Genomic DNA, 25,713 nt, shown 5'->3' with positions numbered 1-25,713 from the left:
CCCGCCAAGCATCTGGAGGCATATGTATGAAGTGACTGCATACCAGTTCAGATTTGAAGTAGCCTATTGTGTTTTCGTCCAACTGAAAATATCTTCTCTTCCAGTTTTTCATCTAACAGAGAAGAACAGACAGAGGCTTCAAAGAATGTCAATGTTCATCACCCTTTAATCATTCCAGTATGAACCCACAATCTGAAATGCCAAGTACTCGGAAACAACACACCCTTCCCAAGGGAGGTAGTTAATGGCACCTCTCCCTGCTAACCAAGCCTTGAAGGATGGTCTTGGTCTTGGGCAGCTCATTCTCAAGAGTTTATGAGTAACTCTGATATTTCAGGATTTTGATCTCGAACAGGGGAAAAGAAAGAGGTATTCTCTTCCCTTCTTGCCAACCCAGCCCACAAGGTAAAAACCCAGCATGGGAAATGTCATTAACCCATCAGGTTTCTATATCTACAACAAGTATTTCATATATAACAGGTCAACAATAAATACAAAATAGAACAAACCCATGTAGAAAATATTTAATACACTTTTATGCAAATATTCCTATCAATGTTTAAGTACCCTAAATTATCTGTAAATAGTGTTGGAGAAATGGCTCAGTGGTTAAGAATATTCTCCCAGAAGACCCAGCACTCACATGGCAACACAATTATTTCTATGGGGAAAGTGCTCCAGGGTCTCTTACACCTCCTTCTGGCCTCCACTAGAACTCCATATACATGGCACACAGATATACATTCAAGATAACACATATAAAATAAAAATAAATACATATAAAAATAAAATTGGTTTGAAAATTAAGAAAAAAAATTTGTAAATTTTTTTTTTTTTTAGATTTAGGAATAAAGGTTATCTCCTTAAAAGCCTAATAATTAGCCCACAACTAAACCATACCACCTGAGGGAAATTCTGCCTCAACCTATAGACAGTCTGTCTTGGGAAACCTCTGGTCTCCTCTTCCTTTCCCTGGGACTTTCTGGTGGCAAAGATGACTCAGCAGGTAAAGGCTCTTGCCTGAATATGAACTTTGGAATGCAGGTGAAGGTGGAAGTGGAGAACTGACAAAGCTGTCTTCTGGTCTCAGAGCACATACATGCTCAAGTTCCCCTCCATTACCCATATGCACACATACAAAGTACTCAATTAAACAACAACCACAAAAACCTTCATAAACCTAACCTTAGTAAAGTTCACTTAGATTAAGTGCTGGTGGATATAGGCATAACTTGCTCAACTGCCCAGAGACCAAGGAAGTAACTGCTGGGTGATAATCATGGAGCAAACCCTCTACACCTTTCCCAGCAACAGCCTGCTTGCTCTCCACTCTGGGTCTTTTCAGAAAATAAAGCACACAACTTGAGCTCTGAGTTGCAAGCTTGCTAGTACACACATCTTCCCTACTTCCCAGGTACAGGTAAGCTACTCACCACCGCTCCTTGTTTCACACAATACCCAGCTTTGATAACTGCACTGTCTGGAGGTGGCTTAGGAGCAAAGTAAGGAAGATGGCTTTGTGACCGTTTCAAATTGTTTCTATCAATACTCTCACCACATTCGTTTACTTCTTCTTTCTAAAATGAAGCAAAAAAAAAAAAACCAATTTTTTTTTCTTACTATAAGTTTAAATACTTACATTAATGTTACCTCAGAAAAAATTTAAGTCTGTGACACTTAATCACAACTTCCTTGTTACTGATCAACCACAAACACCCATTTCTTTAGTTCTGCAAAACAAAACTCCTGTCTCTTGTATTTCTTCTTGGGGTAAGGCTGGCTTCCTTCCTTCCTTCCTTTCTTTCTTTCTTTTTTTTTCTTTCTTCCTTTCTTAGCTGGGCGTGGTGGCACACGCCTTTAATCCCAGCACTCGGGAGGCGGATTTCTGAGTTCGAGGCCAGCCTGGTCTACAAAGTGAGTTCCAGGACAGCCAGGGCTAAACAGAGAAACCCTGTCTCGAAAAACCAAAAAAAAAAGAAAAAAAGAAAAAAAAGACATCTATCTTTCTTTCTTTCTTTCTTTTCCTTTCTTCCTCCCTCCCTTCCATATGCACAAATACAAAGTATTCAATTCAACAACAACAACCACAAAAACCTTCATAAACCTAAACTTAGTAAAGTTCACTTAGACTAAGTGCTGGTAGTAAAATGTCTTTATGAACTTTGTCTACTTTAAAAGGACTTTTGGTTTGTTAATTATTGGGCTTTGAAAGTTTTCTGTAGATAACAATCCTTTGTTGGATAAGTATCTTATAAACTTTTCTTCTATTTATCTTTTCTATTCATCCTTTGAACAGTCTTTTACAAAACAAGTATTTGAAACACTGATGATGTCCTTTTATGGGTACTGTATCTGATATCAAGTCTAGAAGTCCTTTGTCTAATCTTTGTAGCATTTCAAACTAAGTGACTACTCAGAGCCATGCCCAAGACTTCCTGGTTATTTACAGCATCTATATGCTACAATTCCACAAGTCAGTCAGTTAAATTTTTTTTTAAGAGAACCAGCCTCTTTTTTTTTTTTTTAAGGTTTATTTATTTATCTATTTCATGTGAGTGGGTATACTGTCACTATCTTCAGACACACCAAAAGAGGGCATCAGATGCCATTACAGATGGTTGTGAGCCACCATGTGGTTGCTGGAAATTGAACTCAAGACCTCTAGAAGAACAGTCAATGCTCTTAACCGCTGAGTCATCTCTCCAGCCCATCAGTTAAAATTTTAAGAACTCCAAAAAATTTCAAAGAACAATTAAGTCTCAATTGTCCGTTATATCACAAGGAATTTTCAACCTGTAATACACTTAAACAGGTCAACCCAAATTTAACACTTAATGTGTACCTAATAGATTTCAAATAAATTAACCATCTCAATGAAATTTAACATTTTCTTGAATCTATATTGTGGAAATGCTACTCTGTAATTTTTAATTCTGTTTTACAATAAAACAGTAATATTCTTTGAAATGTTTTAAAAAGATATCTTCTATAGAACCTAATCTACAGCAGGCATAGACACATCACACCAGTGTCTTAACACATCTATATACCAACAGCCAACATGAGCCATGGTATGGAGAAGAGCTCAGCCCAGCTACTGACCATCACAAGTTTAGGAGCCTAAAATCATTCTTTTTAGAAAAAGCAATCTAACTTTGGCATAATAATAATAAAATAATAATAATAATAATAATAATAATAATAATAAGCCAGGCATGGTGGCACACACCTTTAATTCCAGCACTCAGGAGGCAGAGGCAGGCGGATTTGAATTTGAGGCCAGCCTGGTCTACAAAGTGAGTTCCAGGACAGCCAGGGCTATACAGAGAAACCTTGTCTCAAAAAAAAAAAAAAAAAAAAAAAACCAACACACAAAAAAACAACAACCACCAAAACAAACAAACAAACAAACACCAAAAAACAACCTGTAAACTACACTCAGAAAAGAGATTATTATATATTCTTTGCCAAACATAGAAAATATACTCAATGTAATTTGTTGATGTTATGAGATTTCTTCCCACTAATCACATTCCTATGGGAAATGGCTTGAAATGAGATAGTGTAGGTTACAATGTTAAAGGTCTACAGAGCATCAGAATCTGTTAAGATCAAATCACAGAAGCACTGAGCAAGCATAGCCAACACTGGCAACAGCTGTCACCTCAAATTCTTGGTTTCACAACTAATAATACTTGGATTTGTATTAAAAGTGCATTTTCTTGGGCTGGAGAGATGGCCCATTGGTTAAACACTGACTGCTCTTCCACAGGTCCAGAGTTAATTCCCAGAAACCACATGGTAACTCATAACCATCTGTAATGGGATCCGATGCCCTCTTCTGGTGCGTCTGAAGACAGTGACAGTGTACTCAAATTAATATAAATAAATAAATCTTGGGCTGGAGAGATGGCTCAGAGGTTAAGAGCACTGTTCTTTAAGAGGTCTTGAGTTCAGCCGGGCATGGTGTTGCACGTCTTTAATCCCAGCACTTGGGAGGCAGAGGCATTTGGATTTCTGAGTTCAAGGCCAGCCTGGTCTACAGAGTGAGTTCCAGGACAGCCAAGGCTATACAGAGAAACCCTGTCTTGAAAAACCAAACGAAAACGAAAAAACAAAACAAAACAAAACAAAAAAAAGAGGTCTTGAGTTCAATTCCCAGAAACCACATGGTGGCTCACAAACATCTATAATGAGATCTGTCTGGTACCCTCTTCTGGGCTGCAGGCATACATGCAGACAGAATGCTATATACATACTAAGTAAATAAATATTAAAATTAAATAAATCTTTTCTTAAAAAAGTACATTTTCTCAATAGCAATATAAGAAACTTAAGTCCATATGAAAGTTTCAAGTTCATTTTTAAAAGTACATAAATTTATTTTTCCTAATACTCAGGCCTATCAGTGCTTTTAGGATACAATCTAGCCAGGGTTGCAGGGAAAAACACACACACACACACACACACACACACACAAACACACAATTACCCACATATCTGTATACTCTAACTCAGTAACTTTACTTACAAGAATTAATTTATCTTGGTGTAGACCTGTAATTTCAGCTGCCCAGAAAGCTGAGGCAGGAGGAGCTAAGGTTCAGGCTTATCTGGGTTAAAAAGTAGATTCAAGGAAAGCTTTTGCCACTCTTTCAGATGCTGCCATAAACAAAAATATTTTTCAAAACTAAGATAAAGCTCAGTGGTAGGGCTCTTGCCTAGTATGTATCCTAGAGTTAATCTCCAAAGTTTAAGATATAAGAATGTTCATCACAACATTGTTAAATAAAATAAAGGAAAAGAAAATCTCTCCATTTGTTTGCTAAGAGAGGTCTGTAAATCATGGCAGAGCTCTGCAGTCCTTACCAGTGAGGCAGAGTAACTTCTAAAAGACTGATGTGAGATACGCTGCTACAAAGTCTGATTTCTAACTCCCAAATCCACTTCTGCAGGGAAAATACAAAGAATTCAGCTCAGCCGGGCGTGGTGGCGCACGCCTTTAATCCCAGCACTTGGGAGGCAGAGGCAGGTGGATTTCTGAGTTCGAGGCCAGCCTGGTCTACAGAGTGAGTTCCAGGACAGCCAGGGCTATACAGAGAAACCCTGTCTCGAAAAACCAAAAAAAAAAAAAAAAAAAAGAATTCAGCTCAAAAGACAGAGTGTTTATCTGTGTGACTTCCGATCTTTTTTATAATCAACATATACAAGTTTGTAAAACACTCTCTAATAGGAAACCAAATTAAAAGCTTTTACAGAATATAAATATTGAATGAATTCAGCAAAGACATTCTGCTTCAGCTTGGATGAAAATGAAAGCATCAGTATGCAGTCGTAAGGCCTGCACAGAGCAGAAGCACTGACTTGTTACCTGCGTTGGCGTGATGATGGGCACACCACCAACAATATCAGTTCTGTAAGACACTTGCTTCTTACCACAGTCACCTTGGCGACTCAGGCTGTCAGAGGCCGGCTGTGAGTCTGACTGCTTTGGTACCTGGAAGAGTGAGATAGATTACTGTGCAACAAGAAGTGTATTTGCAACCCTCCCATCATCACAGGATTTTCAACTAGTTTTAAATAACTGACATATAATAATCTATTTACAGTATTTTAACCCAAGCACTCAGACTGTCCTGGTCTGACAACACTTTAGGACACAGCATCACCACTGCTCGGCCTGTGCAGTCATTACTTATACACTTCCTCCTTCCTCCCTGGCCAGCTCTCAGCAGCTTAAGAAGGAACAGGGGCTTGGAGGCAGCAGGCAACACAGGTTGAGATCCCTGCTGAACTACATTCTAGAAAACTTTATAAAATAAAGTGAAATAAAACATTCTCAACATCAATTACATACTGAGTATGGTTTTAAGGAAATTGTATTCAGGTGTCCTCACAATCTTTCATCAACAATCTGAACGACAACTGCAAACGTCTTGGTATAAAAACATTGAAGGTAAAATTAAATCACCTGTGAACTACAGAGAAACTAATAGAGCAGTCACAGGCCCTACATGTACTAATGTGAATCCATCCAAGGCAGGTATGTTCATTAAGACATTACCAGGAACATCACTAAAAACTGTAGGTTGCCAGGCTCCATCCCCAGAGCAAGTCTCTAAAACATCTCCCTCAAACTGCAGTTTCAGTAGGAACAGGTGCTTTGGAGGGGCTGTACTTCACAAACTCTGTCCACACTGTGTTGTCACTGTCCATGACACTATGCTCATTGGATTTGGAAAAGAGCTGGTGTACAATGCAAACACTTTTATTTACAAAGAAGCTATCTTCAAAGTACTGAATAAGCACAGGCTGTGTGTAAGAAGATCTCAATCCACACACACTAGGAACCTAGCAGGTCCTGGGTAAGAACGGCTTATATCTTAGGTAATGCCATTTTCTCCCACTGCTTTCCCTGTCAGGCTTTCCTTAGGCCCTGGCAGTTCTCTTTAGCATCAAATGCATGCTTCCACACAGGAGACACAAAGGGGAAAGAAAGGAAAAAGCAGAAAAAGGTGAATCTCGAATACCTGTGGAATCCTCAGAGGCCATATTCTATGTGCCTTCTGAAGGTGATTACAATAGGAGACAAAGTGTTGGCTAGAATTAAGATACCACATACTAGAACTTGCAGATGAAATCTAGTGCATTTTCTAGAATCACACAATTTACTTCAGTCACTATGCTAAGTGTGGTCCTGTTAACTCACTGTAATCAGCAAACAGCAACAGTAAGAGAATCTGAGCCACAGAGACAATCTATCCAGCAGATGACCTGAGACTGGTGCTCTGTGCTGACTTGCAGGAGGAGGCAGCAATTATCCTCCAGGTGAGGGTTCTGCTACTCCTAAGGATTTCTGAAAAGTCCTTAATACAAACAAAACAGGTCATGCTAAAAATCCTTTCCTGTGCAACTGGCCCTCTGCTGACAGCCCTCAAATGAAGTCTTAAGTCTAAGCAGGGCACAATTCCCAACACTTGAGTGACAGTTTACAATAAAAATTACTTACGCTGAAATAACCTAGTTTTCAAGGAATTCAGAAATAAAATAACTCCCTTAGAATTTACAAAAACAACTCTGAATGAAAGTGAGTCAAATCCAAACACTAAGATACCTACCCCCCTATCCCACCTGCAAATCGGCCAACTGTGAACGAGCATCAGAGAGCCAAATCAAAGGGCAGAGGACAGCCGGGCACCAAATGTGCTTCTGCTCCATTGCTTCTTCCCCCGCTTTTTATGGGACTATTTCATAGGAGGGATCTAAATGTGTCCTTAGCAGGCATTTACTGAGACCACAATAGACTGTCCCAATATCAGAAAAGAAAATAATGAAAAGGAAAACTGAGAAAAACAGACTCCAGCATTTATGACTAACATAAATAAAAAGGCTACAGAAAAAGTTACAGGGGAGTAAAATTCCACTCAGCAGGAATGAGGGCAGAGCTAGAGGATGGAACAGACCCAAAGTATTTGATGAATTCCTGGATGGCAAAACCTGCACAGGAAGTATCTCTCTCCATCTGACCTGCCTGGCTGGCAAAGGCCTGGTTAACACTGCAGGGCAGCAAGGTTGTTCTTTAACTCAATATTCAGCTTACTTGTCCCAGTTGTCATTAAAAAAACAAACCAAAAGCTCACTGTGAAATTTCTGCTACAACTTTAAAAGACTAGTTTATAAGTTAGAACTTATGGTGGAAAAAGACATTTTAGAAATAGTGGACTTCTACTTAGGAAAAAACTATGGCTGTCTTCACCACTCTCCCAACCAGCAAGGGACCAGGAGCTACTACAATGACAGTAGACTAACACATTTGAAAGCCTGCTTCCACTTTTGACTTTTAAAACTCATCATCCTTCATGCTGAAAAATTTGCAATGGTACATGAAAAACTTAGTTCCACAAATAAATGAAGTAACAACTTAAGGCATTCCAGCTTGGTAAAATGCTGAGTCTATTCATTCCACTTTTCTCCAAATCTCTAAAAGTAGTCAGTTCTGCTTATTATTGTAAACTATGAAAAATGAATTCAGAAAAGTATTACATACAGTCTTCATAAACACATCTTCCGGGTAGGAAAAATTTATTAGGAGCTCAAAATGATCAACTAAAACCTTGTAAGAACATAAACTTCTGAATCTGTTCAAATATTGCTTTCCTGAAACTGCAAAAGTCCCCAAATAACTTCTGCTTCACGCACAGATCAGACGTGGTGTGTGGGTGTTTTCTGTCATGTGCTAACAAGCTGTTCTGTGCAATACAAAAAAATGTGACCTAACTAAGAACAGCCTTGGTTGGCTATCTGAAGTCTGCTGCAGTGTGGCATAAACATGGAGTCATTCACTTTAGATGAGGACTTTACACACTGCTTTTCAGGGCACGAGTAGACAAGAACCAGTAAATGACTGTACTCAGTGAGAACAAACTTTAGCTGATACAGCCCCACACAGGAGGAGCCCCTCCCACCCCCATCCAGGCAGTCCACTCTGTGTTAGGAGGGAAGGTGCAGAGAGGCAGTCCATGTGCGCAGCAGCAGCAGCAACTTGCTCAGAAAAGCTTGGTTGACTTTAAGAAGGGGTTCTTTGCTCACTGCACCACAGATTCAGGGTCCAGGGACCAATAAATTGCCTAGGTTCTAGATCCACAGCTCACCTTTCTGGAAAGCTAAGAGAAAACTTCCATCTGAAGTCTGTCTGCTGGCACAGTAACAGCAAGTACTGGTGTTCATTTTTGAAATCAACCAAAAGAAGAGTTTAACAGCAGTCACTGTAGCATCAGCAAGGAGCCTCAGACATCACTAGAACACACAGGCAGGACCCTCTGCTTACCACCACTCTTCAGATTCATCCCCTAGACCTGTACCTTCCCCAGTCCACACCCACCTTTTCCTTTGCCTGTCATGACTTAGAAAAGGAGAAAGCTTAAGCCATCCTCATAGTAGGTGGTCAAAGCCTCTTATCCTACTCTAGATGCAAAACAAAAGAACAATCAGCATAAACAGAAATGTGGACCCTCTCTAAGGACACATGTGAAAGTCACTCAAGGCCATATGTCCCCACACTAGAAAATGGCTCAGTCAGTACACAGCTTTCAAACCAAGCTTGAATATGCAACCTGTTGGTAAGCTGAGGACATTAGACACATTTTCATAACGTAAACATTACTTCTGTAAAGGGAAAATTTTTCAAAAAAAAAATATACTTACTGTAATTTTTATAGCTTTGTTCAAGACATTTACCCACTCCACTAAGTCCTGCTGATCATTAGCTTGTAGAAAGTATTTTCTCATTCCTGCATTCATAACTGTCAAAAAAAGCGCATGAAATATTATACTTGTTACATCTAAATTCTGTTTAGATCATCGATAAAAGTTTTACTGCAACTCTTGGATTTTACAAAATAAAAAACAGTTTTCATCGCTAAGTTACACCGGCAGAACTCTTTTCTGGCCAGCCTTCACTAAATGAGTATACTGCTAACTAGCGAGTCAGCCCTCCAGTGACGCATACCTCAGTTAACACAGGCCATCAGTCCTCCAGTGACACATACCTCAGTTAACACAGGCCATCACAATAAAGCATCACTTGGGAATATTCCTTCGCACTTCGGCCAGGATTTCTGTGGAATAATCTTTTTCATACAGACTGAGTCACAGAGAATTAACATTTAAAAATTTTGTTTGAGGGGATTAGAAAGATGACTCAGCAGTTAAGAGCACTGGCTATACTTCCAGAGGACCTGGCTTTAATTCCCAGCATCCACCTGACAGCTCACAACAGTCTGAACCTCCTGTTCCAGGGGATCCACTATCCTCTTCCACTTGATGGTGGCTCATACTTTTAATCCCAGCACTCAGGAAGCAGAGGCAGGTAGATCTCTGTGACTTTGAGGACAACTTGGTCTACAAAGCAAGTTCCAGGACAGCCAGGGCTGATACACAGAGAAACCCTGTCTCAGTAAAAAAAAAACAAAAACAAAACCAAAAACAAAACAACAACAACAAAACTGAATCCCTATACAAAAGTATTTTCCCAATTGTTCACAAGGTTTCTAATAACTCTCATCTGTATTGTTATTAGCATCTGTGCTAAATATACATCCTTGCTTTATAGTCTTGAAGCTTAAGGGCTGAGTCTAAACCTCTATTTCATAGCTTCCTGGTAGCAGCCCCTCCAGATCTAAGGCTTTGTCTTACCTCTGTCCTCCTAGCTCCTAGCCCCAAAGTCAGCATTTCATGCTGTCTCCAAAGTTTGAGTCACTGCAACATCTAACCACCTGTAATAATTACCTTGGGACAGAGAAATGCCTTAAATAGTGTTTCTATTCAACAGACCCTCACTGATACAGCACTCTATTAGTGACCTAATTAGTTGCCAATTAGTAAGTAAGCAGTCCTCATCTGAATTTGAGTTTGTTTTGTGTGTGTGTCCGGCACCTGCAATTGCTCCATGAGTTTTGCATATCCTTGTGAGCACTTCTCTTGAGCTGCTCAGTTGTAATTTACTGATCTGCAAGAGCTTTTCTAGTAACTGCTTTATCACAAGCACTTGCCCTAGTCTGTCATGAATGTCTTACTTTGTTATGGTAGCTTTGATAAAACAAATATGCTATCAGTTTTCCCTTTAATCTTGCAGATTTCATATATTTGAAAACCTCCATAACTTAGGCTTATAAGCATCTTTATGTTTTAGCCTCTGTAATATTTTTAGCCCAAAAGTAATTTCTGTATTTAATTCTAAATACACTTGGAACTTTTACACACACACACACACACACACACACACACAAACAAACAAAAACAACAAAAAATATAAAACAAACCTTTTTTCTTTTGAGATACAGTCTCATTATCCTTGGCTGGCCTACATTCTCAATATGCAGACCAGGTTGGCCTCAAACTCATAGAGATCCACCAGGCTCTGCCTTCCAAATTCTAGGATTAAAGGCACACTTTCTATGAAATTTACAAATGACCCCTTGGGGCCTGAGACTATCCACTTCATAAAACACATCTGCAAACAGCTGTCTACAAGCCATAAAGGGCTCTTCACACCTATTTATATCATATGCCTTTGTGTAGAAAATCAAATACTACTGTAGGAATTGAAATTGTTCAAATATCAACTTCCAAGGCTAGGTATGGTAGCACATACTTTTAATCCCAGAATTCTTGGAGGCAGCTCTGTGAATCCAAGGTCAGCCTGGTCAACACAGTGAGTTCTAAGACAGCCAGGACTACAGAGTGAGAGACCCTGTCTCAAAACCAAATGAAAACAAAAAACTTTGAAGAGTCTCCACCATAACACTGAATAATTAATATACTAGCACTCAGATGAATATGACCAAGAGAAGAAGGAAATGAAAACCTTCAAGGGAAAAACAATTATTTTTCAAACACAAGACTTTGGAACTGGGCCTGAGAGAGAGGTACTCTAACCAGAGCTCCCTGGCTAAGCTTAGGTCACAGAGAAGAAGTCAAAGTACACTCCATGAAGTGCCACAGGAAAAAAAATCATCTGAAAAGCAAAAAAAACCTGTCATCAATTGTACTTTTATATGAATGGAAATTTTTTAAAAATATGTATGTATGTATGTATGTATGTATGTATGCATGCATATGTATATGTGTGTGTGTATTTCAGCACTACTCGGAACTCCCAAGGACACTGTGCCTATCAACAAACAGCTGCTGGTGTTAACTTCAGCAGACAGTTCAGTATGGTTTCAAAACTTCTCCAAAATATTGTTTGAAGCAACTCTGGTCCCAGGGAAATCTGACAGGCACCACCAGGCACATACCTGGTGCCCAAACATACATGCAAGGAAAGCACTCATATACACAAAATGAAATAGTAAGTTTAAAAATTAAAAAAAAAAAATGCTAATGGTGTACTGCAACAGCTGCCACAAAGCAAATGTATAATACACAGGCTTCTAATGAGAAATATTAAGAAAATATATAAGGAATATAATTAGAAATATATAAGGAAATATTTTTAAGGAAAAAAGAGGCCAACATAACTAAATTTAAAATCTCCTTGCAGCTTGAGATATAGCTCAAAGTTTGCTAACCATGCACAGGCTCTGGATTGCATCTCCAGTCCCCAACACCAAAAACTAAAACAAACAAAAAACCTGCCACTCTTGGCATAACTTGTGGTTTGAGCAAAATCTCACATGCTTTTATTTCATGACAAGAGGAGCACAGACATCTGCTACAAACTAAGAAGCCAGGAATCAGCATGGCTGATAGCTTATATAGGGCTCCCAGAACAGTCTAGTCTGAGTCCTGATCTATGAATCAATCACCTTTCCCAGAGAAACAGCAACAGTGTGAAGAAATGGACACAGTATTCCTCTCTATCACCATCTTCGGATTTCCAAAGAGCGTGAATTACTGGAAAGAGGTGTATATGAAATGCAGGAAAGGGGGCAGACCAGGAAAGGAAGAGAGAGTCTTGACTACTACAAACACAAAGCTAGGACCCCTCAGGCTGCCAAGCCTTTTAAGCAAGAGTCTCATAGTGTCAGAGGCTGGTTTGGTTCCTGCCTTTTCATCTGAGTACATTTTTATCCGACTCCTTTTTACTATTATTTTTTTTACTTTTGCTCAAACAGAGCAAATAAAGCAAACATATAAAACTACAGCACAGATATCAGTGTAACTGCAGCAAAAATTCTCTCATGGTCCATAAATGGCTGTGGCTCAGGTGTGGCCACATCAGGCCCTTTCTCATGTCCCCCGTTTTCTCTTCCTCTATTAATTAATTAATTAATTAATTAATTAATTAATTAATTGTAATCCAGACTGGCCTGGGACCTGCCATCCTCTTGAATGCTGAGACTGAAGGTTTATAAGTAAGATTGCCACACAGCTTTCTCTATTACCATTTTAAGCTTCTGCTGATTCCACTTTTTTTTTTTCCTTTTTAAATTTTTTTTTCCTCCTGAGTTTTACATTACTTGTTTCTTTTTCTGTCTGATAACTCTCCTCAAATATTAAGTGATCTGGCCCATCTGTTACTATCTTAAAGGAAGACTAAAAGGCTGGTTGTACCCTCTTGGGTAGTGGGGTTGCGACCTTGCACAGCGCACTCACTGTCAGCAAGCTCTCCTAGTGGAAATATCCAGATGTCTGCATCTTGAGAATAGGCGGGCTCTACCCACCAATCACTGGCAGCAGCTGGCTGCAGGTTCCCTGGGGCTGCATGGATAGGGGTGCATTCAGTATTCAGATTCTCCTTTAATCCTCCTTTCCAGTTTCATGCCTCATTCCTTCCCTTCTCTGGGATTAGTGTTAGTTTCTATTTCTGGAGACACCACACGTCCCATTCCCTGCTGGGCTGGGGGAAGGGTGGCTGCACACACGAGTCAGATGGGGACTGAGACTAGAGGCTATTTGTGGTTGCTGTTGTTCTAAAGACACCTGAACAAAGAGCCTGTTCTCAGTTCTCAAAGAACCCCCTCCCCAACTGTAGCTTCCCCAGTCCCTGAAACAAGCCCCATTACCTAACCCTATTAGAGAAAGGTGGGACAGGACACTGAAATGGTTAGCTCTTTATTGGTCTTTTTCTGCTCTGCAAACTTAGCTACCATTCCTCCATTTGCTTCCACATTTATACACAGCGTATCACCTGCTCAAATCCCCTCCCGTTATCAAAGGTAAGGTTTGAGTATTTCTCGTTCCCACTGTATCTAGGTAATTAGAGATATGCTGCCACTTAGAATGACTATCAAACCATCAGAAGGACTAACAAGAAGCTCGTCTTAATCTTTGTATCAACTAAAAATCACTATTCTAACTAGGCCCAATGACTATGGATGTGGAGTTTACACCATTCTCTCGAACTATCAAAGATCTCTGTTAGTTGATGGGCTCTGACATCTGTCAATCACAAGGCTCTGAAACATTCTCTTATTTAGTAACTGTAATTCTAATCTGCAGCGAATGTCTAATTTTCACAAGAGTTTCTTTGTAGGCCTCTTGAGTGGCCAACTTCAGTCTGTTCACAACAACTTCCCTTATTGGATACATGTGGCTGCCATCAGATACTGCGCTAAACATCAACCTGCAGGACAAAGTCACTCTTACACACTGAAGAGAGCAAAGAACTTAAACATTCACATTAATTCTACCTTTTTCTTTAAACTTCAATGGTCCCTTTTTATACCAATTGGTCAATCTTAATTTCTGTCCCTTCTATCACTATAACGTAGAGAGAGGATGGCAATCTTGTTTTTGGCCTACTACTGATTCTCTTAATACACTCTAAATTTCTCCATTTATTAATGCCCATTAATAAAAAAAGCCAAGAGGTCTCACTGTGCCAGGGAGTATGTCCACACTCCCTGGACCCTTCTCTTGCTCCATGTTTTAGTTACTGCCTCACTGCAACAACAAAATATCTGACAAAGCAATTTAAGGAAGGAAGGGTTTACTCTGGCTCTCAGTCCCAGGTGATACAGTCCACCACAGCAGGGAAGGCATGGAAACGGAAGAGGAGGCGGTGGGCCACACTGCGCATGCAATCAGGAAGCAGAGAATAATGAATTGGTGTGCTCTGCTCACTGCCTCTTCAAGACATGTAATAGACTACCCACATTAGGATGATCTTCCCACCTCTGTTACAGAGTTGTTTCCATGGTGGTTCCAGCCACTTGACAATCAAGATTAAGTATCACATCCCAGGATCCTGTTCCACAGTTTCTCCTCTTCCCTGACCCCTTCTACTTTCAGGCTGTTTTTACTTCTACTTTCCACATATATAAAAAACTAAACTAAACTAAACACCACTTCTGGGAATATGCTTAAAGGAAATAAAGTCAGCATACAAACGAGACACCTGCAAACCCGTGTTAGTACTATTCATAATAGCCAGGATTTGGAATCTGCCTGGGTGGCTGCCAAGTCTCCAAGTCTCTGCACCTTTTCTTCTAATGGTCTTCTAGTTTCTCTCACCATCATCAGATCCACCCCAGATTAAGACCTTAAGTACAGTAGTTCAAAGGCCACATGACTCATCTATCTGCTTAACTCCCAAGCATGAAGCCAGCATCCTCATTCACTTCAGGAGCTCTCTACTTTCTTCCCTTTCTCAAAATGACAACTGGTCAACATTCCACACTGACTTCTGCTTCCAGTTCATACACCATGTTCTCCTCCCTTGCACACCAGTGCCCATGAGGTCTGATTTCTTCTCACTGGTGGTAAAAGTGATCTGTAATTTACTTGGTGCCCAGCATGGGTACCCTCATTCGCAGAGGCATCCCTGACTCTATGTCCCCTCTATCTACTGAATTCTGGCATGATGCTGATGGAATGGTAGCAGCAGGCATTTTATCTGTCTGTCCACCAACACCAACACTCCGAATTCTCCCACAGCCCAACGTGTCCTAGGCAATCAGTAAGCACTGTTCATCAATCTACCACCCTCAATGCCTCCTGCCTCCAGTTGTAAATATCTCCTTCCCTCACAAAAGACCAAGTCCACTGCATTATTATGTGGTAAATAGAGAATACAAGGGACAGAGCTAAAAACTACCTGAAATACTGCTGGGTGAGATCATAAGAGCTGCACATGAGTGCAGAGTATGTTATAACTAAGACGAGAAGAGGGAAGGGACTTGGGTTGGCAGCCAGGGTCAAAGTTTTAACCCTCACCTGGGAAGATGGCTGCAAAGGAATTTCTCACAGACTAATTCATTAAGCCACAGGTTTATGTCTTGTGGCTGTTTTCCTTTGTAATATGATAAAAATTTTATCAGCCTAACAAACAAAATTACAAGCAGGGCTGGCAAGATGGCTCAGCAAGTAAAGGCGCTGAGCCTGAGTTCAAGCCCTTGAGCCCACATGGTGGACTGTGGTAATTGACTCCTAAGTTATTCTCTGATGTCTACGGGACACTTGTGTGCATGCACACTCTCTCACACACTCTCTCTCACGCGTGCACACACACACACACACACACACACACACACAAATAAACATTTAAAAAAAAACAACTAAGAGGAGGTCAGTGGAATGATATCATTTAGAAAATAAATAATGTAAACATGGCTACTTACCAAAACAAAACTCTGCCTTTGGCCTTAACTTAGTTGCATCGCTAACCTAGTAAGAGAAAGAGGTCTGAGTTACTCCTCCACACACTACAATCCTCAGTCTATAATACTATGCAATCTTCCACCTGCACAATTTCTCACTTAGCATACCAATATGAAATTAAAATTTAAAAGCAACCTAAAGATAGCAAATTAGATATAGAATCTGTGTCCCAACTGTAATATAAGACAAATGATGCTTCCACATTTTCTTTGAATATATTTATTTTCTCCAGGAAACGTGAAGAAGCTGAAAGTACATCAGTAGACATTATGCCATACAAATACTATGTGTGTATATCACCCACAGCATGCCCTCAAAGAATATAGAAACTATGAATATTCCCAAACCTCATAATTCTATGTTGGCAGCCAACAGTAAGCAAAGATGGTAGACTGTATGCTTGTTTATCTGAAATCCAAGATTCTAGAAGGCCTTCATCTCTTTGAGAGGTCAACATGGCACTCCCTCTCCACTGGTTCAGGGGTCATTACATGCAACAGCTCATCTCACAAGGTGAACCAACCAGCTGCACTACTTCAGTGCTATCCCTCTGAGTGTGATGCCTTCAGAACCGTCCCTATTCATGGTCACTGCTGGGCCGTTTCCCAGGGACAGAACCCATATTTTGTACTTCACATGAATTCTAGTCTGGAGTTCCTGAGAATCCCAACTATAAGTCACAGCCCAGTCATGACGAAGTGTGTTCTAGTAATCAATTGTAGGGAGAAACATTATGCCTAAGCTGGAACAATAAAGTTGTACAATGCAAACTACAGTAAAAGTTGCACAGAGAGGAAAGAGAGGTACTGCACAAAAATGTTAACACTGTATCAGGAGCATGGAAGGAGGAGAAACAATGGCCACTCCCTGCCTGCTTCCCTGAGCTAATACTTCCTGTCAAGAACACTCTCCCATCATAAAATACGAGGCAATACCTGAGTTACAGGCAGCACCCCATTCTCATCAGCTTACTTCACCTACTTCTTCCCACATCGCTCTGCTGGCAGAGAAAGCACTTGGCAGCGTGCTTGCATCCTAGTGCACAACTACTACGGGTAGCCATGCAACACTGGGGTCAGAGTTCATTCTTAAAATGGAAGCCTGCGTCTCCCAGTAACCATCTCTACAGGAGGCAGGTTGCCAGCCACTCTAAAAACATTTTCAATGTCTCAGTTTACAGAAAATATTTGTCTTCTAAAATTTAACAATTCAACTTAAGCTGAACTGTTTATTCTGTTTAAATATATAACCTATTATATATTTAGTCTAAGGAACAACAGAAATCTACTTTGGCAATGAAAACAAATGCCTGTATTGTAAAACAGATAAAAGCATTTTACATATAAAGATAGGTGTCTTAAATAGAGGCACATCTGTAAATTGGTGTGCTGTTAAAGCAATCCACACCTGTCACAAGACCACAGCATTAGTTTATCAATACTGAGTCACTACCATTAATAGTAGTACTACGTGTGTTACTACCACCAACCATACTAAGTGTGTCACTGGCATTTGCACCTCATATTTTAAGTTACCAACAGACGCTCATAGCTATCATGTAAAACAAAGTTACACACACAGACAAACCCCCAGGGCTAACATCTCAGTAACTTAACCTTAACTTTACAAAACACTAAAAACAAACAGTTGTAGTGGCCCAGCACTTTAATCCCAGCACCTGAAAGGCAGAGGCAGCAGTATCTCTGCGAGTTCAAGGCCAGCCAGCCTAACCTACATAGTAAGCTCCAGGGCAGTCAAGACTATTTAGAGAGACCATGTCTAAACAAAACAAACAAACAAATGTGTAAACAAATATAAATATGTAAATAGACAAGCCAATCCAGGAATGGTATTACATGCCTTTAATCCCAGCATTCTAGAGGCAGAAGCAAATGGATCCCTGAATCAAGACCAGACCAGTCTACATTGTGAGTTCCTAGTCAACCAAGGTTTTATATATATGAGAGCCTGTCTTAAGCAGCAAAAAACAAACAAAAAAGCTATTAAACAGATATATAATCCAAATTTTTGAAAATTAAAATCCAGTACTACAAAGTCAATTTTAAGAAACAGGAACTAGTAAATTGAAGTGTAAAGGAAAACCACCTTGTCCCTTCAACATGATGACACTGCACATTTTCCTCAAAATAAAACACAGGGGCTGGAGAGACAGCTCAGGTTAAAAGCACTTGCAGCACCAATTTCAGTTCCCAACACCTGTGTGCCAGGTGGCTCACAACCACCTAACTTCAGTTCCAGGGGAACCATGCCCCTTTCTGGCCTTAGCAGGTACCCATATGCATAATATATACACACGCATAATATATGCACACACGCACAGGTGTACACACACAATAAAAATAAAAATCTCAAAAATATATAAAAACAACATGTCAGAGGCAATGGAATTTTAAAAGTTGGGAAAATGTTTGACAAGTAATATAAATTTAAAAACTCTTCCCCAGAACTTCTAAGATAGAGCCTGTTAGCTGACTTCTCTCCTACTCTATTTATCATTTAATTTTCAGACAATGTCTTGCTAGGTAATGAAAGCTGGTCTCATGCTATCAATCCTGCCTCCACTTCCCTGACAGCTAGAGTACAGGTTTGCCACTGACCTTAGCAATCTCTCCTTTCTGACGTTCATGTCCCTGATCATAAAAGCCAGTATTACTTCTGTTAATTTGCCACATCTCATAACTTAAACGTAAAGAACTTCTTAACAACAGAAGCCGAGTCCTAACTTCAGCATGTCCAGGACCTGAGCACCACTGCCAAATGACAGAAAGAAGCTGTTCTGTTCTGACCACACTCCTACCTGGGGCAGAATTCACCTAAGACAGTAACACAATGGGATCTGCATGTGATGATGGCACACACTGTAATCCCAGCACTCAGGAAGACTGAAAACTCAAGGCCAGCCTAGGCTACATAGTTAAGACTTTGTCTCAGAAATATCAAAGATCAACAAAAAAATTAATCAATTTTTTAAATAATATATAAAGTCTACCTTTGAAATGTAGGTAAGTTTAATGGCTCCAACCCGTGATGATCCTGAAGGCAGGTTCTAAAAATAATTATTAAAATACAATTAATACCCAACATTATTTATTCATTTAACAATAATATAATATACTAAAAATGTTTGAAATTTTTTAAAATAATGTTTTATAAATATACTTTATTCAGTTTACACACTTACTAGATTTGACATGGAGATAACACTGTAGGACTATGGGTGTAGCTCTGTGGTCCTAGCATATGTGAGGCCCCAGGTTCTAGCCCCAGAAGGCAAAAAAGGGAAACAAAACAAAAAGACAACTTGGATAAGCAGCTGAGTCTCATTCTGCTCCACTGTGGTGTATCCTACAGTTAAAGAGCTGTCTTTCTTTATCAAATATATCTCTTATTGGTCTTTTGACTCCAAGCAGAAAGCAGATTAGTACCTTGCACAGCCATTCTCAGATGGGATAAAACAGAGACCCACAGCCAGACAGTATGCAAAACACCAAGCCCATCAAATAAGAGGTCTCCATCAAATCCCCCTCCTAGGGCTCAAGGAACTCAGGAAGGAGGCAGGAAGAGTGTGAGACCAGAGAGGATGAGGACACATCCTTTAAATGGTGTAAGTGCTATACTAAAATCTACTTTTAATGGGTTTTTTTCCGAAAGTATTAACTGATTCTCTTTTTAATATCTTTTCCATTTTTATTTTATTACTGTTTTGAGATAGTATTGCATGTAGCCCAGGCTGGTCTTAAACTCATTATGCAGCCAAGGATAATCACCTTCCCCGTCTCTACTTCTCAAATGCTAAAATTATAGGTGTGTCACCACAAGCAATCAACTGATTCTCTTTAAGTCTGCTGCAGAGAAGTGTATAGACTGGAACAATGTTTTGTTTTGTTCTGCTTTGCTTTTTTGAGACAGGGTTTCTCTGTGTAGACCTAGTTGTTCTAGAACTAGCTCTGTAGACCAGGCTGGCCTCAAACTCAGAGAACTGCCTGTCTCTGCCTTCCAAGTGCTGAGATTAAAGGTGTACACCACCACTGCCTGGCATATCAAAATACATTTATTCTTAAATTTAGAATTTATCTGTGCCATAAAAGGAGGAGGAGGAGAAGGAAGAGGAAGAAGAGGAAGAGGACGAGGAGGAAGAAGAGGAGGAAGAGGAAGAGAAGGAAGAAGAGGAGGACGAAGAAGAGAAGGAAGAAGAGGGGGAGGAGGAAGAGGAGGAGAAGAAGGCGCTATCATGAAACACTGTGATTGGATGAACAAAATGTAAACTCCAAGTCTTCAACAGCTGAAGGTGGTGATGCTGGGCTGCAGTAGAAGATGGTTACTAGGGAGCTGGGGTGCAACCTAGTGGATAAGCACCCCCTCACATGCACAAACACAACCACAAACAAAGACAAATACAAGCACAATGAATTAGGGCTGAGAGCAGAGTGCTTTCCCAGCCTACCTGAGGCCCTGCAGCTCCGGCAGTGCCTGCCACATGCCAAAAAGAAAACAATGGCTTGGGAACTTAAACTAGGACTAGACTTGGAGAGTCTAAATGGAAAACTAAGAAGCAAGTTTGTTCTGTTGAAAATCTGAAACTAATGAGAAAGCCTGAGGAGATCCATTACTACAATGATAATTTGCTTAACACATTTTGAAGATAATGATCTATTTGCATTAGAGGGGAATATGGAAATAGTACAACCACAACCAAGGGGGCAGGGGATGAGTCCAGTTTTAGTGATGAAACAAAAACACTCAACTGTTAAGACTCCCTCTGTCACAGTTCAGGCAGAATCCATGTTTTAAAGTGACTTATAATAATGTACATTAAAAAACAAGCCTACTGGCTTATTCTAATGAATGACTGGGCAAGTTCCTGGAAGACTAAACATTTCATAGTTAAGACAAACACAAAATGGGAATTTTTGGCAGGAACAAGCTTTCAGAGCTTTTTAACTTCTACCTATAGTTAAACTGCATTATGATATGCTTTAAACTATATACTATGCACAAAATTCCAAGTATAAGGAATGGATATATAGCCAGGCGTGGTGGCGCACGCCTTTAATCCCAGCACTCGGGAGGCAGAGGCAGGAGGATTTCTGAGTTCGAGGCNAGCCTGGTCTACAAAGTGAGTTCCAGGACAGCCAGGGCTATACAGAGAAACCCTGTCTCGAAAAACCAAAAAAAAAAAAAAAAAGGAATGGATATATAGATAGTAAAATTATAAATCTTTAAAGCTTGAAAGGTTATACTCTATGCTCAATTTTTTTTTTGTTTCTTAAAAATAAAGGAGGATTAGGGTTAGAAAAAATTAGATAAAGAAATAGAATACATAAATGTCTTTATTCAATATTCAACTATAACCAAAGTTGAGTTTTCAAATACTGTTCTCCCTCAATGTAACATTTATATATTATGAATAACATATTATATAACATATATTTATATATACATATAACTATAACACATGTATGTGTATTAATACATATAAATTGATAATATATTATAACATAATATACATGTGTAATTATAAATTAACATTATATAATATAAATATGATAACCCCTTCAGAATAACATTTTCTTTTAAGTTTTCTATCAGTCCACTATTTTACTTATCTGGGTAGACCTCTAAGTCTTACATGAAAAAGAAAAATGAGAAGCCAAAGCATGATGCACAGGAATCTAGATTACACAGGTTCACAGCAGAAGGAAATGTAAGTAGTTAGAAGACAAAACATACTCAAATATCCAGTTATGATTGCTCTCAATCAGAAAATTCTCAAAAAGAAACTAAGTTTCAAACTGTGTTACCTGCAATAAGCATGAAATATGTTAATACGACATTCAAGATAAAAAAGGAAACATGCTGAATATACCTGTAAGTTCCTCAACTCATTTTACCAAACACATTTTTCAAGTCTCTTCAAATTCACTTCCTAGTATATATATTTTATTAATTCTGTATCATTACCAACTTCCTCAGCAAAACTTAGCCATGAAATGAGTCCTTGTAACAGACTACAGTGGGTTTTAAACTGACGGCTGGTGGCAAAGAAAGCAGTAAGAGGAGGTAGCTCCCTAAGAAAAGCCGGGAGCAAAGCTGCCTGCTTCACCAAGCACTTATGTATGCACTAGAACATATGCGATGTGGTGGAATCACCTCAAGTTGCTATTTTCTGTAATTCAAAATGTCTCTAAATTGGCAATTTCATGTAGCTTAATTTAATAGCAAGATTTCAGGAGGAGGTGTGCCTTAGTCTTTATTTGTAAAAGGTGAAACAAATCTGGTATTAATGGCTAGTATACTGGCTGAAAGAGACAAGTGTGTAAGTTAGCAAGCTGGAAAAAGACTTTATATTATATAAATGTTCAGAAAACTCAATGTACTAACTACAAAAAGGACAAAGGTCTTTTAAAGAGTTCATGTGAGCTGAGTGTGGTGTTGCACACCTATAATTCCAGCACACAGGAGACAGAAGCAAGAAGATCAAGAGTTCAAGACCAGCTTTGGGCTCTAGAAGTATAGGCTTATTGGGACAGCCTGATCTTATTACAGCTGGGACAACCACCAGCACCTGCCTCACACACAAAAAGTGGGAAAAGACCTAGCTAAGTGCAAAGCCTAAAAGATGCCTTCTTGCCAAGGTAGACTATCAATGCTAACACACTGCAAGCTCCTACACTCACTCCTTTGCCTGTTACTCTGTTTTTTTGTTTGTTTGTTTGTTTGTTTGTTTTTGTTTTTCGAGACAGGGTTTCTCTGTATAGCCCTGGCTGTCCTGGAACTCACTTTGTAGATCAGGCTGGCCTCAAACTCAGAAATCCACCTGCCTCTGCCTCCCGAGTGCTGGGATTAAAGGTGTGTGCCACCATGCCCGGCTTGCCTGCTATTCTGAATCCTGCAATCATTACTCTTCCAACTCTGGGCCAAAGTCAAATCCAATCTTAGGTCAATTTTAAATGTTAACATCTCTAGTATAATGTCAGCTCCCTCTGCTTTTTGTAATTATGCTTTTTTCTGAATTCCAAGTTCATACTTCATACAGGGTAACAAATATACTTCATTTTTTTATCTGTTTACATCTGTTAAGTGAGAAGTTTTGGAAAGAGGGAAAACTAGAATAAGAATGAATGAATGAATGAATGAATGAAGGTGTTTTAGGGAAAATTCAGGAGAACCATATGTAAGGTCCTCTGCAAAGAGAGGGGAAATACACTGACAACATATGCCCTGGCCCTGCAGGAACCAGCAGCTGAGATCTAGCAAAGATTCAGTTTTACCTATGAATCATGTCCCAGCTAAATACCCAAGGCCATAAAAGACAACAATCTGATTCATATGTTGAGGAAAAGAAGTCAACATGAACTTTTGATTTCTGCTGCCCTGTTATTTCTCCCACTGACTCAGACCAAGTAAATGAAGATAATAACCATGCAGTTGCTCAGCCAGGTGGCTGTCTCCTAAGAAAGGTCCTCAGACTCAGGGCTAAGGAAATAAAACAAAGTTGTCAGTAAGGGCTTCGTGGACATTGCCAGAGCATACATGTCACTGCCAGCTAAAAAGCCTCGCCATACCAAGTGAGTGCACAGTTAGTAAAAACTGGATTAAAATATATCCCATCCCAACCCCCCAGATTTCAAAGATTGCCTATAAATAAAGGGCTAAACCTACATGGATTAAATCAAGACTGGTGAGAAGATCCAAACAACTGGATTTTAGCTCATACAAAAGTAATAATTGACAATTTCGAATATAATCTATACTAGTTAGCAGTATGTTATTCAAGTTATGTCTAAACTGAAGATGCTTTTCTTTATGAAGGAAGAGACTAAATTAATACTAAGATCCTTTGTAATCCTCAGACATATATAAATGAATATTTACACATTACCATATCAAAACACAGGTAATGAAGACTAGAAATTAGTTATAGGGCTCTGTTTCTGGCTAGGTGAGGCACTATGACCTTTCTAAAGCTGCCGCTCTCTCCCAGGCTGTATAATCAACACACTAGGTAGAAAGCTGGCCAGACTCATCCGTCACTTTCCACATACTTCACTATGACACATATCTCTATTTTTAGTTTTAGAATAGTTTTTATTTGAAATAACAAGTTTCACCAACAGTAAGTTTTCAACTATTCAACAGATCATTTTTAACTTCAGGTCTCTCACTGATCTTAAAACTTGGACTTTCATTCTTTTGTTTATTATTTATTTATATTTATTGGGGCAGTAGAGTGGGAGGGAGGGCCTGTACATCAGGGCTCCTGTGGAGATCAGAGAACAAGTTTTGGAAATGTGTCCTTTCCTTGTGGATTCCAGGAGTCAGCTCAGGTCCTCAGACTCGGCCCCAGTCTCACCCACTGAGCTCGATCTCAGCCCTTAAAAGGAGGATTATACTTTTCAACTTCTTAATCTGAGAGACTTACGAGGAAACAACAAAATTGAAAGTCCATTTCCATCATAGACTCATCACAATGACACTCAGTGGACAGTACATGATGAAAGGACGACAAATTCTTCCAATGGTAATTAACACTCACAGTCCTAGGCAGAGCATCTCAAATCTGTGATTAGTCAAAACACTTTCTATTAGAAACAGTATTTGCCTCACATGAGGGAGAAAATATATATTCAGGGATAAATTTTAATTTCAAATAAGCTAATTTTACCCTCTGAGGTTCAAAAAGGAGTTAAACTGGTAGAAATAAACCTAAATATGTACTGTGAAGAAGACAAATTTATCGCCTATATCAAATACTGTGCTAAATACAACTTCTGTTGTATTAAGGTTATAAGGTAACCTGTTATAAGGTAAGCTTCAGTTTTTACAAACCTGTGGATTATCCATGTACCATACAAAGCTGTCTTCTCTGGTATCCAGGATGAAATACCGTCTAAGAAATTTCCCACTGTTCTCATTTTCTTCAATGTCTAGAAAACCACAGATGCGATTCTGTCGATCCACATAAGGCATTTCTGGGCTTGAACATTACACTGTAAAATGAAAACATTAACAGTAAGCTCCTAGAAAGAGGACTTCCTCAGTGAACGTCAAGATACAGTGCAGTCTGTTCCACAGGCAGCAGATTTCCACTGCAGGTGAGGCCAGTTAATAGGAGCTCATACCAACCTCAGACACACTGGTGCAAAGCACTTTAGGGCAAAAGCTTGACACAACAAATGTACACTAAATTCAACTTTAAACTGGGAAGACAAAGAGCCACTCTGCTTACCTAAATAACTCACTTGATCTCTCCCTAAAATAAAACCAAGTGAACTCAACATTAGCCAGTCAGTCAAATTTTAATTTCCTCACAAATCAAGATGATCCACTTTTTATTTCATGGTTTTAAATTTTTAAAAAGATTTATTTTTTATTTGTTTGTTTTAAGACAAGGTCATACTATGTATCCCTGGCTGGCCTAAAATCCACTATGTAGACCAGGCTAACCTTTAACTCACAGAGATCCTCATGCTTCTGCCTCCTCATTGCTGAATTTAAAGTCATGTACCACCATGCCTGGCTTTTTACTTTTAATTGGAGGTGTGTGTGTGTGTGTGTGTGTGTGTGTGTGTGTGTGTGTGTGTGTGT

At 39.4% G+C, this 25,713-nt stretch overlaps 1 protein-coding gene across 10 annotated transcripts in view; it reads right to left on the bottom strand.

The window, feature by feature from the left end:
* Plekha1 (pleckstrin homology domain containing A1) overlaps positions 1 to 25,713 on the bottom strand; it is a 50,466-nt gene that overhangs the window by 11,165 nt on the left and 13,588 nt on the right. For all 10 annotated transcript variants that reach the window (XM_029536711.1, XM_021207471.1, XM_029536720.1 and 7 more), the window contains exons 2-8: positions 24,955 to 25,115; positions 19,115 to 19,171; positions 16,065 to 16,110; positions 9,205 to 9,302; positions 5,372 to 5,497; positions 1,434 to 1,577; positions 44 to 112 (exon numbers count right to left, since the gene is read on the bottom strand). In XM_029536711.1, the coding sequence (XP_029392571.1) occupies positions 44 to 112; positions 1,434 to 1,577; positions 5,372 to 5,497; positions 9,205 to 9,302; positions 16,065 to 16,110; positions 19,115 to 19,171; positions 24,955 to 25,095 (681 nt within the window). In that variant the 5' untranslated portion in view covers positions 25,096 to 25,115. The remainder of the gene's footprint in view (positions 1 to 43; positions 113 to 1,433; positions 1,578 to 5,371; positions 5,498 to 9,204; positions 9,303 to 16,064; positions 16,111 to 19,114; positions 19,172 to 24,954; positions 25,116 to 25,713) is intronic.

This window comes from Mus pahari, chromosome 1, assembly GCF_900095145.1.
Source record: "Mus pahari chromosome 1, PAHARI_EIJ_v1.1, whole genome shotgun sequence".
Classification (NCBI taxonomy): domain Eukaryota; kingdom Metazoa; phylum Chordata; class Mammalia; order Rodentia; family Muridae; genus Mus; species Mus pahari.
The sequence above is the reverse complement of the archived record's forward strand: the minus strand, read 5'-3'. Positions and strand labels throughout refer to the sequence as shown.